Source organism: Falco naumanni, chromosome 13 (genome assembly GCF_017639655.2).
Source record: "Falco naumanni isolate bFalNau1 chromosome 13, bFalNau1.pat, whole genome shotgun sequence".
NCBI lineage: Eukaryota > Metazoa > Chordata > Aves > Falconiformes > Falconidae > Falco > Falco naumanni.
Window position 1 is genome coordinate 28,564,194 of NC_054066.1, and position 14,647 is coordinate 28,578,840.

The 14,647-nt window shown below is 40.7% G+C and overlaps 1 protein-coding gene across 3 annotated transcripts in view; it reads right to left on the reverse strand.

Moving 5' to 3' along the window:
• Positions 1 to 14,097, reverse strand: part of LEKR1 (leucine, glutamate and lysine rich 1) — a 59,020-nt gene extending 44,923 nt beyond the window's left edge. For 2 of the 3 annotated variants that reach the window (XM_040613200.1, XM_040613198.1), the window contains exons 1-2: positions 13,973 to 14,097; positions 3,088 to 3,302 (exon numbers count right to left, since the gene is read on the reverse strand). In XM_040613200.1, the coding sequence (XP_040469134.1) occupies positions 3,088 to 3,302; positions 13,973 to 14,038 (281 nt within the window). In that variant the 5' untranslated portion in view covers positions 14,039 to 14,097. Of the gene's footprint in view, positions 1 to 3,087; positions 3,303 to 7,971; positions 9,414 to 13,972 lie in introns of those variants that run through there. The other variant, XM_040613201.1, reaches the window with a different exon arrangement.
• Positions 14,098 to 14,647: the final 550 nt, after the last annotated feature.

Below are 14,647 nucleotides of genomic sequence, written 5' to 3' on the forward strand. Positions count from 1 at the left end.
ACTGCATGATGGTTAGTTTCCCTTCTTCTGACAAAATCCCTAAGGGTAGATAACTAATTTCTGCAAAAGCTCAGGTTCCCAGGTGGCTTTCAAGGTTAACCACAAGTACAAACAACAGCAACACTTTAACCTAAAAGGAATACAAAAATGAAACTGTCTGCAACTAACAAGAAAGATTAAATCTCTTGGTCTACCAGAGATAAAACAAAAAGAGGCATATTTGGCTTCTGATAAACATTTGCAGTTTGAGAGGAATGGTTTGTCAACCTTGCAAGAACCAGAAGATAGTATGTTGAGTAGTTAGTTTATGCCAACAGCACAAGGTAACAAGAGAGGCCCAGGATAGTAAAGAAGAGATAAGGAGTATTTAGACAAGCTACTTAACAAGGCACAATAGTTGATTTACAGCCTGAATGAAAGTGTACTGAAGGTATTCCACTTGATTTCAGCAGGTTTTAAATCAAGTCGAGTCTTACAGGAAAAAAATGCAGAGATAAAATTTTTATTAACTGTTTCAGCTTTACTACAAGAAGTCAGCTAAATGAAATTTTAAGTTTACCTCTGGCAAAGGATCCTCAACAAGAAGAATGTGCTGTCACTGCATATGCTAACACACAGAATACTGCCACCATAACTGCCACCCAGAGCCATTAAAGGAACAAGGAGCAAATGCACTCTTCAAAAATACAATGTTAAACCAAAGAAAACATTGAATAATGGGGGGGCTGCAGGATGTTCAGTTCAAATGAAAAACGTATTGCAAGAAACACTATGAGTAGAGTGATCTACAAGATAAATGTGTTTTGCTCAACTTTGTGTGAACTTGTGTTTTAAAATTAATCTTCTATTAGTAATATTACTAAACACAAGCCTAAGTAAATCCATTAATAGCAACATTAAATTCTTAATGTACGAGTGATTTGCAAAAAGAAAAGTAAATGGATTTGAGTGCTTCACCTATAGACAAACTGTAGTTGTCCTTCTGTAGTGTTTCCAAAGCATTCCAGTCCAATCTCTTCAAAGCACTTCAATACTCAAAATGCCCATCACCAGTCCTAGATTGCTTGCTAGCAGGTATGAACTGATCATGCAAGAAACACCCCTACTGGGGGTCTTCAAAATCAAAATGACTGAGCTGATAATTAAAATTATAATCTTATTCTTACAAAAAGCTTCCAACAAACAGTTTAATTCAGACAAGTAAGAAATTACCCAGAAGTTTGTTTACAAAGGCGGGCCTTTTGTTTGTACCACATTATTCTATTAGTCGTCAACTTCAGCAACTGCTTTTTTATAAAGTATCTTTTATTAACCAACTATAAATATCAATGTTTATAGTCCTACTGTAAACAATCAGTGGAATATAACAATAGATTGCAAAATATGAGGATAGATAATTAGGATACAGAAAACCAGCACATAGTATCCCCCTTAAATCTGACTATGAAGAATAGAAGACAAGAGATAAAAAAGGAAAGGCAGTCCCTCAGGGCTTCAGGTCTGGAAGAGGCCAAAACACACTTGTATTTCTTTCACAGAGCAGTGCAGAAGATATACAATTTGGTATTATGAAATTTGTTATATTTTCATGGTGTCATAAACCAGCATAAAAGCAACAGAAGGTTCATTAGGAAAAACAAATATCAGTCCAGAAATCCTACAGCAAAAATAAGACTAGAAAAAACACCCATAATGCTAATTATATTATAAAATATTCATATTGACTACAACAATTTCCCTCTCAGTCCAAGTTCTTCATCCATTGGAAATATCCATTGGAAATAACTGCTGATGATGGATGGATGGTTGGATGGAGCTCTAAGCAACCTGATCTAGTGGAAGATGTCCCTCCTCATGGCAGGGGGGTCAGAACTACTTGATCTTTAAGGCCCCTCCAAACCCAAACTACTCTATGATGGACATATCAAAGCTAACAAGCTAGCCTAAAGTTCACGGTTGTGAACCTGATGGCACTCTAATAATGGTGGCACAAAACCTGACACAGGTGGACACCAGGTTCTGCAGCCACTGTTGCTGTCTGGACTGCTGCAGTAATGCACTCACAGTACATGGATCAGACATGTATTTTAATGCTAGTTTGGATATAGCTAGCTTTGCACCCTTTACAGCAAACCCAAAGAATAGGAAAAAATATTAGAAATAATGAATGAGGGAAGGGCAGAGGGAAAAAACAGTCTTTAAAACTTTTGGTTTATGTTTTGTTTTCTCACGTCTACCCCCAAATGAACTTTTATTTTTGGTGTGCCAATCTGAAGGCTTTGGAACGAAAGCTGTTCTGTAGATGCATTGAAAGGACAAATATTTTCATACTTGAAACTTTGAACTTCCTGTTCCAAGTTGAAAGTTATCATGATGTGATAAAGCAGAAGAACACAACAAAAGCCTCTAAATATGAGCTGGAAGAGAACACACTTTAAGGTTCCAATCATTGTGCCCTAAAAATATAAATATGGCTCTGAGGTCTATTGTTAACTACTGGAGCTCTTAGGAGTACAAAACTCCCCCTTTAATCGGGACCTTCACATACTTATCAGTAAGCATTTGCAAACACCTGTTTCTGAGGAACAACAGAACAAGCAGTACCCAAGATCTTCATAATTGCTTTAGTATTCTGTATCAGTCCCTCAGAGAGGGAACTGTAAGCTTCTCAGGGTAGGAATGCTGCTGATTTTTTACTTTTACTATGAGACCACAAGCAAAAATTTCAGAACTCTGAAACTCCCCAAACTGTGGAATTTCACATAAAACATTACAACTTTATTACAAAAATGATAAGATCAAATATTTGATTATTTCCCTTTGGGAGCGTGTGCAGGGGAAATACCTCTGAAATGACTTCTGGCCTTTCTTCCACTTTAAATATATTGACTGTTTCTAAACTATTAAGGAATTTAAAACTTGCTTTCAGAGAATATTATGAAGGATGATTTAAATTAAGTATTACAGTACATACGTTACATCTGAGAAAAGACAGACTAATCTTATTTGTATTTTAAACATCTTTGGAATGAAATTACCTAATACACATACACAAGAATAACATCAGACTAGATTATATGCTCTGACCTTTCTGTTTTTGATTCACTGTCAGCTCGATAGTGTTCAAGGTCTTGGTAAAGAGACTGCAGTTCTGCTTGAAGTCCTTTTTCTCGTTCTATACTTCCTTCATAAAATTTAATCTCCTTTTCCATTGCTTTTACTTTTTCTTCCATCGCCTTAAATTCATGAAGTATCAAATAGCTGACCCCACAGTATTTACACACTGTCTCGTCCCGGGACATCTAGAAACAGAAAAAAAATGATAAGATTGATTGTAAGAAACAAGTTGAACAAAAAAACCCCCACCACTGAATGATGCTAAATAATAATAAACCTGAATAATTTAAACTGTTTACTGCTCTGAAGCATTTATAGTCAGACGGTCTTATTGCTTTAACAAATAATAGAGACAAAACTCTGCATTAGCAAAATGAAATCAAGCTACAGCAGTACTTCCACTTACTGGAACCTTCACAAGATACATCGAATATGGCAATTTACTATGTGGGAAATCCCACTGGAATTCTAAACTGAAGTATCTCTGAATTATGTTTGATGCATTAATTTAAAATAAAACGCTGGCTTTTACATAGTTCTCTCCTTAATGAATCTGTGATCGCCTGAGCCAGAAAAATGTTATTTACTGTGGGGTTTTGACAACTCCAATTGAAGTAGACAAGATGAAAAGTGGAAAGTGAACAGAATGATGTAATCCAGCAGTCTTTACAAAAATAATTCAAATGAGTAAGGGACTAATTAATATGATGTAGCACCCATGGTACCTGAATGTTGTGGAAAATGTTGCCCATTTACTAGGTATGAAGTATTCACCACTGATTAAAAAAATACAGAGCATGTAATACACCTCTAATTGAAAGCTAACTTCTTAACTTGAAAAACACTTTTGTCAGTATCATCAAATTATTAAGCTCTGCAGTAAGCAAGCCTTCATAAATACGAACAGAGAGATGTACTCTGGCTTAGATACATACTTATTACTCAGTATATCAGTTATTCCTGTATATTTTAATCATTTTCACTTCGAAAAAAATGCTTAGTTCACAAGTGAGGCAGAACTGAACCTGCACAAGAAATTGAGATCAAGTAAATAAATCAGCCAGACCAACCCAAGCAGGTCTGATCTGACACTTCAGCAGGGGAGATGTAAGCATCTGCTTACCAGCACAGATCCCTGAACATGACAGGTTTTACCCTCTTCTTGGGTCACAGCATAAATGCATTTGAGAGGAGATGGTTCAAATTAAGACCAGATCAGAGGATACTCATAATACAGCTAGACAGACAACCTCAGAGCAATAAATATAAAAAGGCATTGGTAAGCTTGGAGACATGAAAGATAGAAAACGGGTGGCAGCTGGAAGAGCAGTGCTGTGGTTGTGTATTGAGAGCTTAAAACACACTTTAACCTTTCTTGCAGTTATCAACTGCTATAAGGATTTTAACGCAATGACTTACAAAAATCAGAAAGGCGGAAAACTGCAGTTTAAGTCAAAGAATGCAAGAAACCCTTGTTTTACAGAAAAAAAGACATTTTGAGACATTGGGGTAAGCTGAAAGAAATCATACTTAGATGAAAGAAAACAGCTTTCAGAAGTTACAAACTAAAGACATTATCCCATGATTCAATAATCTTTAGCACTTTAAATATAGCTTGATGAAAATGATATTTCGGAATGCCCTGGAATTACCAGGCCAAGCTTTATTTTCCAATTTCTTAGTTTTGCCCCAGTTTAAAATACCCCTAGTTACAGTTGCTCTGAATGAGCTGAAAATGCAAGTTTATTTTTCCTGGCAGCTGCAAACTGTGCTTGGAAATATGAAACTGTTATTCAGGGTAACTACCATAAAGTTCCAAAGCACTAAAATTACTATATTGAAAAAGGACAAAATGAGCTGTTATAAGGAGCACAGGAGGGGGGCTCTTATCCCAAAAAGAACATTGTGCTCTCATGCAGCACCACCACTGCTGTCTTTCAAATAAATGGTTATAAAAATTTCACTGAGTACTAGGATTAAAAACAAAGTAAAAAAATCGGGGTCCCGAACTGAAAATGTTTTATACAAGTTCTCAAATTTAGTTTTGTTACTGAACTTAAAAATAAATGAAGTCATAGAACAATAAATATTATCTATCTGGACTTAGTGGGAAATGGGTCCCTTTCTTCTTCATATCCACTCCTCAGGTGAAGTAAAAACTTGAAAGGACTTCAGATCAGGTTGAATTTTTAAATTAGTTGCTACATAGTCAAAAAGAATCACAGGAAATCCTGAGGGCTTTGTATTGCTGCTGTAAGGAAAGAAAGTTCTGTCTTTGAACCAGAACCTTGCTTCTGTACGTGCACAATTATCTGCAACCACTGCAATATACCGTACATAGATCGAACTAGTTTTAAAATATCTATCTGTAGGATAAGTAGCAGTTTCCTAATACCGGTAATGAATTTGGTGTGGGTTGAGTGATGCTCAACAGGCAAGCTAGCCCAAACTAAATTCCATGCTGCAGTAGATTAACACCAATAAGCAGGCCAACTAATTTAAATCCAGCACACATATACCCAATATGCCTAGAAAATTAACAGGACTCAGTTAAAAGTGAACAGCTCCAAAGAGCAAGGGGTATACTAATCTGAATCTTCATCCTAAATCCAAGATTCTTCTCTCATGCCTGTAGTAGTCAAATCACAAGCAGGACTATCTCATTTTTTCTTTTCCTTTTTGCTTCACCCTTCTCTTGCATTGTTAACATTACAACCCAAGTTCTCCTCATTGATACTTAAAATACCTCCTGAAATTCCTGAGCTGGTTGGACATTTTTCAGAAGTTACTGAAGCTTCACACAGACAAGCTGTAGATGCTGATTTCATTCAGCCAAAACAATGACAAAGGTATCTTAGAGCTACACCAATTTAAAAGTCAGAGCAGGAAAGCATTTTATAGCTTTGCAGACTACTTACAAAGTGTTTTGGGGTTTTGCACAGTTTCCAAAAGAAATAACATCACTTTGTCTATGTGTGTATTTCTTTATTTCCACCATTCAATAATTTGTGAACCAGAGTCTTTAGTCATTTATAACCAATTCTGACACTGAGGGCAGAAACATTTAAGTGTCTAAAGCAATATAAAGTCTTTGCAAGTTCTCTGTTGAAGAAAACTCTGGAGTGTGAGTGCAGTCATTATCAGATAATCCATATAGGAGAGAGCCTTGTAAGTGGTCTGTCCAGAAGAAAAGATTCCATTAGAGCTTGTATCTTAGACATCAAAGCTCATCAACCATTACACAGAAGTCTGTAGGAAACAAATTTTCATTAGTTCTTATGCTTACAAAGCTACCTTTTCTGGAATAATATTATCGCTAAGTAACCACTATGTATACACACAATGATCTATGGTTTCAGATTCCGTATTTCACTGTTTACATTTGATCAAAAGACTGCTGTCATCTTCCCAAATGAAAAGCGGGGGGTGGGGTGGGGGTAACAGCAGAAAAGCAGAGTTTGAAAGGAATAGAAAAGGAAACTATCAGAGCACTAACTAGAAAGGGTACTGGGTCTGTCCTTAGCAGTGACAATAATCAGTGAACAAAAAACCCCCACAATTAGAAATAAAAAACCCAAACAGAAAGTAACTTTACTATTGACCAGGTTTTGGTCAGCTTGGAACAGGGAAACTCAGGGCAAACAGGACCTGAAAAGCTAACAGAGGGATACAAAAAAAAACCCTATTTGAGTTAGCACAACAGTAGTACTGTGTGCGCAATAACATAAAAACAGGCTCACTGAGGAAAAAGTGCTTGAACTAGGAAGATATTTGACCCATAAGATTTTGAGCTACAGTTCTGATACACATTACACCAGATGCTATAACGAAAGGACAAAACCTATATCCAGAACAAAATGTATCGCAAGGTAGCATTTCTAGCTGTTCCACTACAGCATCTGTGGGAGTCGTTTCAACTCAGACCTGCATCTGGTTTTGGAAGAATTAATATTATTCCATGGTTACCTAGATTTCTTTAGCTACCAAGAGTGAGAGGAGAGCTGAGCCAAGATGGATAGTCACTCAAATTACATGTCTGACGCCGTACAGTAAGCATCTGTAGAGCCTAAGTTATAAGGAAAAAAAGGAAAAAAATACTTTGGTGGCGGTCTAGACCTTTTTTAGTCTTTTGAATGACAAGACAGGAATTTATATCCTTTCAACCTGACCATATAACTACAGGGAGCATCAGTAGCGCACTACTATTCTTCTCCTCTGATATTTCAGATTCCACCCATAAAAATTACCACGCTAAAGAGCTAAATTCTTGTTAAAAGAGAAATTATCTACTTTCTCTCTTAGCAGTGCTTTGGGATTACAACATTCAGCATATGGATCACTTATGGCAGAAACAGTCCGTTACAAGCATCTAATAAATAGCCACGACTCTTAAAAGCCAGAACTTCAGTCCTCAATTAATACGATACTTTTAAAGAGCTTTAAATACATTCCTGTGCATCACTGAAAAAAACCCACAACATAGAGCCATGAGCACAGATGTACTCCTTGTACACTAATTTTTACACTGCAGGGAAGGGAGAGCCTAAGGGAACTGCAGCATTCTTCATCCTCCTTGCATTCACCCAGTGCTCCTCAGGCAGGTAAGGCAGTAACAACAGCTCTTGCTCCCTCCCCAGTCAAATCTGTCAGGACTGAGACTGCTTTAGCAAGGACTGGCCAAATCACAAAAAACCCAAATTTGTCCAAGCTACACTTGTAGCAGAACAATATGTAAAGCTCAAGGAAAAAAAAACAACAACCCACAAACAAAACCAAACATCATGCTGGGTGCATTTAAATTATTCCTGTATGTTGATTGTCTTATTCTACCTCTACTTGATTCTACCTTATTACCTGAATTTACTTTGTTTTCAGTTTACTCCTCCTCTCCCATACTACTTTCATTTCTCTCATGCTTCTTGTCTCTCTCCTGATGAACTAGTCAATCCCTATGACAAAAAAGAAATCATTACTCAAACCACACAATTTTCTAAGAAGAAACTGGAGTCATGTGCTGTATACGCAAAACGGAAGAGTTATTTGATTTAAATTGGTCTTTTTTTTATTCAAAGAAAGATTTTTAAGAGTCTCAGTAGAAACTTCACTTTCTAAAAAAAAGTTTATTCTGAGTCAAGTTTTCAATCAGAATCTACTCAGAAAGTAATATAGATTGTAATGCCAAGCCATACTGCATACATAATTATTTGCTCCACTTCCATAAAATAGCAGTTGCAAAATAAAAATCACAGTACTTGCTTTGAATACATATGAGTAGTATAGAAATAGGCTTGTAGTAAAAGCAGAATGTCCTGCTCTCAAAAGTTTCATTCAAAACATGCCCTGAAATAATCAGTTTGTCACGACAGGAAATAATACTCAGATTTCAGGTAGCTTTAATTTTTTCCTGCCTGTGAGTAAAGCAGACTAATGAATCATAAAAGACTGTACTGCATTGCTAGTAACTGCACACACTCACACAAGCCCTGCAAATATCTAACACATGTCCGACAGGCCATGCAGACCTTCCTGGTGCTCATAAGCTCTTTCAGGATGTGTTAGGGCACACTCCGGCTCTCCAGAGCAACGTGGAGCAGAGAGTTCTTATAAACTGAACCACAGTACATGGCAACAAAATGTAATGCCTGTGCAGACAAAAGATAATTTAACCCATTGTTAACCATGTTTTGCCTACAAAACTTTGCCTGACAAATGCTGACTTTTTGCACCTGCAGTTGCAGACGTTCAAAAGCCCCTCCTAGCTACAACCCAGCTGCTTGTGATGCAAGAGAGATGGCAATCCCTCCAATTCCTAGCAACATACTTGGACACCGGTTGCAGAAAGGGTAGAAAAGTTTGAATATAGTGAATACAGCCCTAGCCTTATGAGTATAGCAAGAGATAAAAATGCTTCGCTGCCCTAGGTGACCAGCAGTGGCTCCAGAATTCTCACATTAAGAACAGAAGGCTGGTGTCAGTTGAGACTATCTGCTTTCACAAATGCTCTGATACCACCACACACACACAGTGGTAACAAAGCAGGCTGCCTTTACTCTCTGGGAGCTGGTTTTCCCAAATGAACCGCAGATCCATGGGTAACCAGTTCCCTGTTGAGAGCTTCCCACCTCTTCAGGCTCTAACATGTGGGCTTACACCAAAAATAAGCAGATATTTTCTAACACGTATTTCCAAAGCACATTATAGATGCTCAGAATAGTCACATAGCTGAAGCTTGACATCCCAAATATCAATACTTTCTATAGCCAAGTATTGAAAATCTCAGTGGGCATAGGGCAACTCATGAACATCATCTTAGGAAGCATTCATAAGGTGCATGACAACAGGACTCTGAAAAGGCCTCCTGCCATTCTGCATGCAAAAGCTACCATGTTTATCTGGAGGGCACAAATGGAAATGCTGCTGCTTCTAAATCCATATTGATATCCATATTGTAAGTAATAAATAGATTGCTATGTTGTTCACTTCTACAAAGCTAGTCTTGGTGGACGGGACAGGTTCTTTAGCTATATAACACAAGCGGAACTATGTACTACCCCCAGGTTCAAAGATAGCAAGAAAAATTAAAAGATAACATAACATGCTCATAAAGATACCATAACGTGCCCAATCTATAGCACACGTGGCAAATCCAATGAGTAATCATTTGCTACTAGTAATGTACGTGATGTTTTGTGGATAGTTGGATACCACGGAACGTTCTGTACTGATGTGTAATGCAGCTTCAAAGTGCCTGCTCTGCTTGCTTTCTTAAGCTCCCAGGGTGGCAGAACTACTAATCTGTAGGGGCATCTTGTGCTCAATTAATTTTATGATTTATGTTGAGCAAAGGTTATTTATTTGCCAAAAAAAATATAAAATGAAATATAAGGTTTTGTTTGCTGCTTTGAGAACTCGGGGTCATTTTACTGCTATTCTGTTTCCCATTTCAGTTACATCTTCAGGGTAAAACCTCATCTTCCCATCTACTTACACTGATTGAACAACAATGCTGAAACAAACAGAAATTTACAAGTTCACAAGCATATGAAAGATTCATCTATCACTAGCAACAAACAGCTAAAGGTGAAATATGACAGTCTTCTTTCCTCTTGAGGAAAAATAAATAAACAAACAAAAACACCAAACCCAAACAACAAAAACAGAACTCCATAAAAAGACATCTATAACGTTGGAGTAAATGAAACAGTAACTTCTTTTTTAGCATCCAGAGTGCCATGATACCTCTCAGATTGAGTTCAATGGCATAAACTTTAAGACATGTTAATACGTGAAAAAGCATGCATTACGAGCCAGTGATCTCTGCAAAGTTCTTTCTACAGTCCTGTGACAACAGTTAGCGAAAATGTAAGGCTCTACTGAGGCAGACCAGCCAACTTATTCAGCTGAAACACCTGTGATCTGGCACACCAGACAGCAAGCACCACTTCCCAGAAGTACACAAGCACCCCTAAAATAAAGCTAAGAGATAGAGAATACCCTCCCCAAAAACTGTCACAGAAGAGAACATAAGCTACAGCTTGGACTTTGCCACGGACTGACCTGGTTACTTCCCTCCCGGGAAGTTACCAGTTTACCAAGGTCTGCTGCCAAACCAGTAGCAGCTGTTCTCCACATTCCCGCCACCACCACACCACACCACGTGGCACAGCTTCCTTCGAAACCTGCAGGGAAAACCAACTCCTGCTGACTTCTAACACTGATAAACATTGCTCAGTTTGGTAACCAAACTGCTAACAGGCAAAGTCACAACTCTGGGCTTTTTTCAAGATATAGATATATATTTTAAGAAACAAACCATGATTTAGACCCTTACTAATAATTAGTTTCTAAGAAGCATGCAACTGTAAATACAAACAATACTATAAGCTTTAATAATGGACATGTGGATGTTTATTTGCCTGGGTTTTGGTGGGGTTTTTTCATTTAGCACCCATCTTGCAATGCATATTGTGTGAAAGAGGTATGAGAGTAGAAGAAGGAATGGGAGAGAAAGACAGAAGCAGGGCCATGTAAAATTCTTACATTATTCTCTCTAAGGCAAAATTGATCACAACCTGAAGAACCAAAGTCCCTCCATATCTATCATTACATTGACAAAATACCAAGAAATCTCTTCCCCTCTAGATTAAAACTTCCTTTAAAATGTAATAAACATTGCAGATAACACCTACTGGACCCAGTCTGCAAATGGTCCATCTATTTCAACTTCTGCCACAACATCCATGGCTTTACAGGGTCTTCCTCTCTGGCAAACTCTGGCAGGAGAACAGTCTGCTATAGGTTGGCACAAGATGTTCCCTTCCCCTTTTCCTCTCCGTACTGTCCTCCAGAAGAGTGCAATTTTGGAGGCAACTATGTCACTGCTGCAGGTATTGATAAGCAGCTTCTGAAGATCCATCCACAAAGAGGACGAAGGAGAGGAACGATGAGGGCACTCTGGTTTGCATCCTTTCGAGACAGCTGCTTGATCCATTGTCAGTACTACAACCCAGCTCAAAACGGCCACTAGCAAGTGGCAGTATTCTTCATTCTGCAGCTGAAATCACAGTGCTTAACACACTCCCTCCAGATACACACATTCCTTTGGCATGCAAGCTGCATGTTGGGAGCATGTGCTCAGTTTGGCAGAGCAACTTACAGCTGGCACAAGTTCTGCTTTCTAAAAGAGAGATTCCAAAAGAAATGCTATAAAACCCAAGGAGCAGAGAATAGGAAGAGAAAAGGAACATGTGCACATAAAAGATAGACAATACAAGGACAGGAAATTGTGAGAATGACTTGTAATCTAGCTCTGTATCTTGTAACTATACTGCAACTACAACGCAAACCAACTGAGTGAAGAGACAAGCAGCAGCAAAGGATATGTAAAACCCTGACACTTAACCAATGCCAAAACCTTGGGCTGTAATTGCCTTAGAGCTCACATACCTTCACACGGAGGTGCAGGGTAGGATGAGACAGGAACATAAGCCTATTGATGTACATACCTAGAAATACTCTGTCTTCTGAATACAGATCTTTTAATGAAAGATCTACTGTAGAACTGGAAGAGATTGCCTGCACAGTCCTCTATTCCAAAGCAAAAGTTTGCCTTGCTTGTCCCCCACAGTATCAACTGGAAGAATTTCACAACTCCCCTGGATTAACTTGCAGCTGGAGATGAAGGACAACTGTCACCTTCCTACACATGTGAATATTGCTACTAAAGAATTTGCCAGAATAAGTAAACCCTGCTCTATTATCCCTTGCTAGAAGGTCAAGATTTTTAAGCTCCTTGCTAAATTCCCATCAGTCACATTATTTTCCTTAAATACTGCAGCTCAGAAGAAATATGTCAACCACCCTGAAGGGAGGAATAATGAAGGCCCAAGTTTCACATGCAATTACTACACTTATACATTTAATAGTTGCTTTCTTGGTAACATGACTGTTAATGTTATTCTGCTTACAACCCGATTACAGACTTCAGTGTTCAGTTTGACAAGTGACAAGGAAGCTTAATCAGTTACTATGCATTTTGTATTATGCAATGGATTTACTCTTTTTAAATATGCCTTATTCTTACTATGAATATGAAGCTTAATGCTTTTCCTAGAGTGCTCACGAACCTTCCCTGACTGGCATCAGTGTATTCCTTATGATCCTAGCTCAATGAAAAACAGCAGGCACCAACACTCCTGAAAGAAAGGAAGAATGTCACACCCTTTCTGTTCCCAGTTTCTGCCTGCACTCACACCTGCCTCCTCCTTGTGCTAGCATACACATAGCACACAGATCAGGAACTGATCCAAACGAAAGACAGGCAGTTTAAGTGCTGCCAAACTACAGCCTTAAGCCATGAATAGAGATATTGAGCAGTACTAGATCCAGAACAATTCCCCTGATGTACTTCATCCAACAATTTGGGACAACTGCTTTTCTGAGAAACTTGCACTGATTTTTGCCAATCACCTTATCCCGTTGATGCTTGCAAACTGGTTTCTAAATAAACATACCTGATATGTTTCCTGCTACCAACACAGCTGATAAGGAGTCTGGAAGTTTCCCAGGTTTTTCCCCTCCCCATTTTTTAGGGGAAAGTATTCGTTTTCCCTTCCTTCAGCTATCTTACCCATCCTTTGATTCTCAGAAATCATCACTGATGGCTCAGAAATTGTCTCAACAGTTTCCTGGACTATCAAGGGAGAATTTCTCTAGACTTTGCTAGCCTGAGTACATAAGGCTTTTAAATTACCTGTTAATTATTAGATGCACACCAAAAAATGAGGACAGCTGGGTGTTTTATTGCCAAAGTAAAAACTTCAGTGTTACAGAAAGTGACTCGTGTTCCACTTGTGTGCGTCACGGCATAAAAAAGGCCTCCTTGTAGGTTAACCCATATAAACATCAGCATCATTCCATTGGTAATAATTGGTCTCCCAAACGAAAGAACAGCCTCACACACAAAGAGAAGATAAAAGAAAAGACGAAGGGAAATATTTCGTTCCTATTAGCATTGATGCGCCTTTGTTACATGTACGCTCTGTTAATTACATGTTATGCTCTGCAGCCATTCCAAGCTTATGGCAACAAACCACGCCATACGGGTAAAATCTGAAACTCACCGGGCAGCGCCAACACTGTTACAGAATGGGTGCATTCCTCCACGCCATTCCTATAGTAGCAGCGCGCCATTACGCTCCGTACGTAACGACAAAACCTAGCACACACCCAGCCTAAAACCAGGACCCAACGGTACCCCATACGTGCCGGTGCTCACGGGCAGCGAGCCAACGCTCAGCTGCTGCCCTATCCGGCCTGCGGGTGCTGGGCCTCGCGCACCTGCACCGTTCCGTACCTTCCGCACCCCCTCGGGCGGCGGGTGAGCGGGGCCGCGCCGCTCCATGGCCTCGCGCCGCTCCATGGCCTCCCGGCGCCCGGCGGCGGGGCCCGGGCAGCTGCCGGTGGCCGCAGGGCCGGAGGCCGCCGGGGCCGCGCGCCGCCGCGGGGCCAGGCGCGGGGCCGCGAGCGCACGCATGCCAGCCGCCCGCGCCGCGGGGCCTCCGCGCGCCCGCCCCGCCTGCCGGGGGCCAGGCCGCGGCCGCCCGCCCCGGCGGGGAGCGCCGCGCAGGCCGCACTGGGGGGAGGGAAAGGGGCGGGAGGACGACGGTCGATCCGCCCCGGAGCCCCCGAGCCGCAGCAACCTCCGCAGGACACGCCGGAGCCCGGGGCGGCCGGAGGGAAGCGGGACTGGGGGAAGCGGCCGGGGCGGCCATTTTCTTACCGCGGCTTCCTCCGTAACCAGGGCAACGGCCCTGCGCGTGCGCGTCACGTGGCGCGGGGCGCGCGGCCGGCGGGGGCGCCCCCAGCACCGGCCCGGCGGAAAATCGGTCCGCGGGAAGGCGGGGGCCTGCGCGGCCGGGCCGGGGCGGGCTCTGCGCGGAGGGCGAGGGCCGGCCCCGGCGCCCGTCCTTCGTCCCAGCCGGGCTGTCGCCCCCCGGCCGCCCCAAGGCCCTCCCTCGCGGTGGGTCGG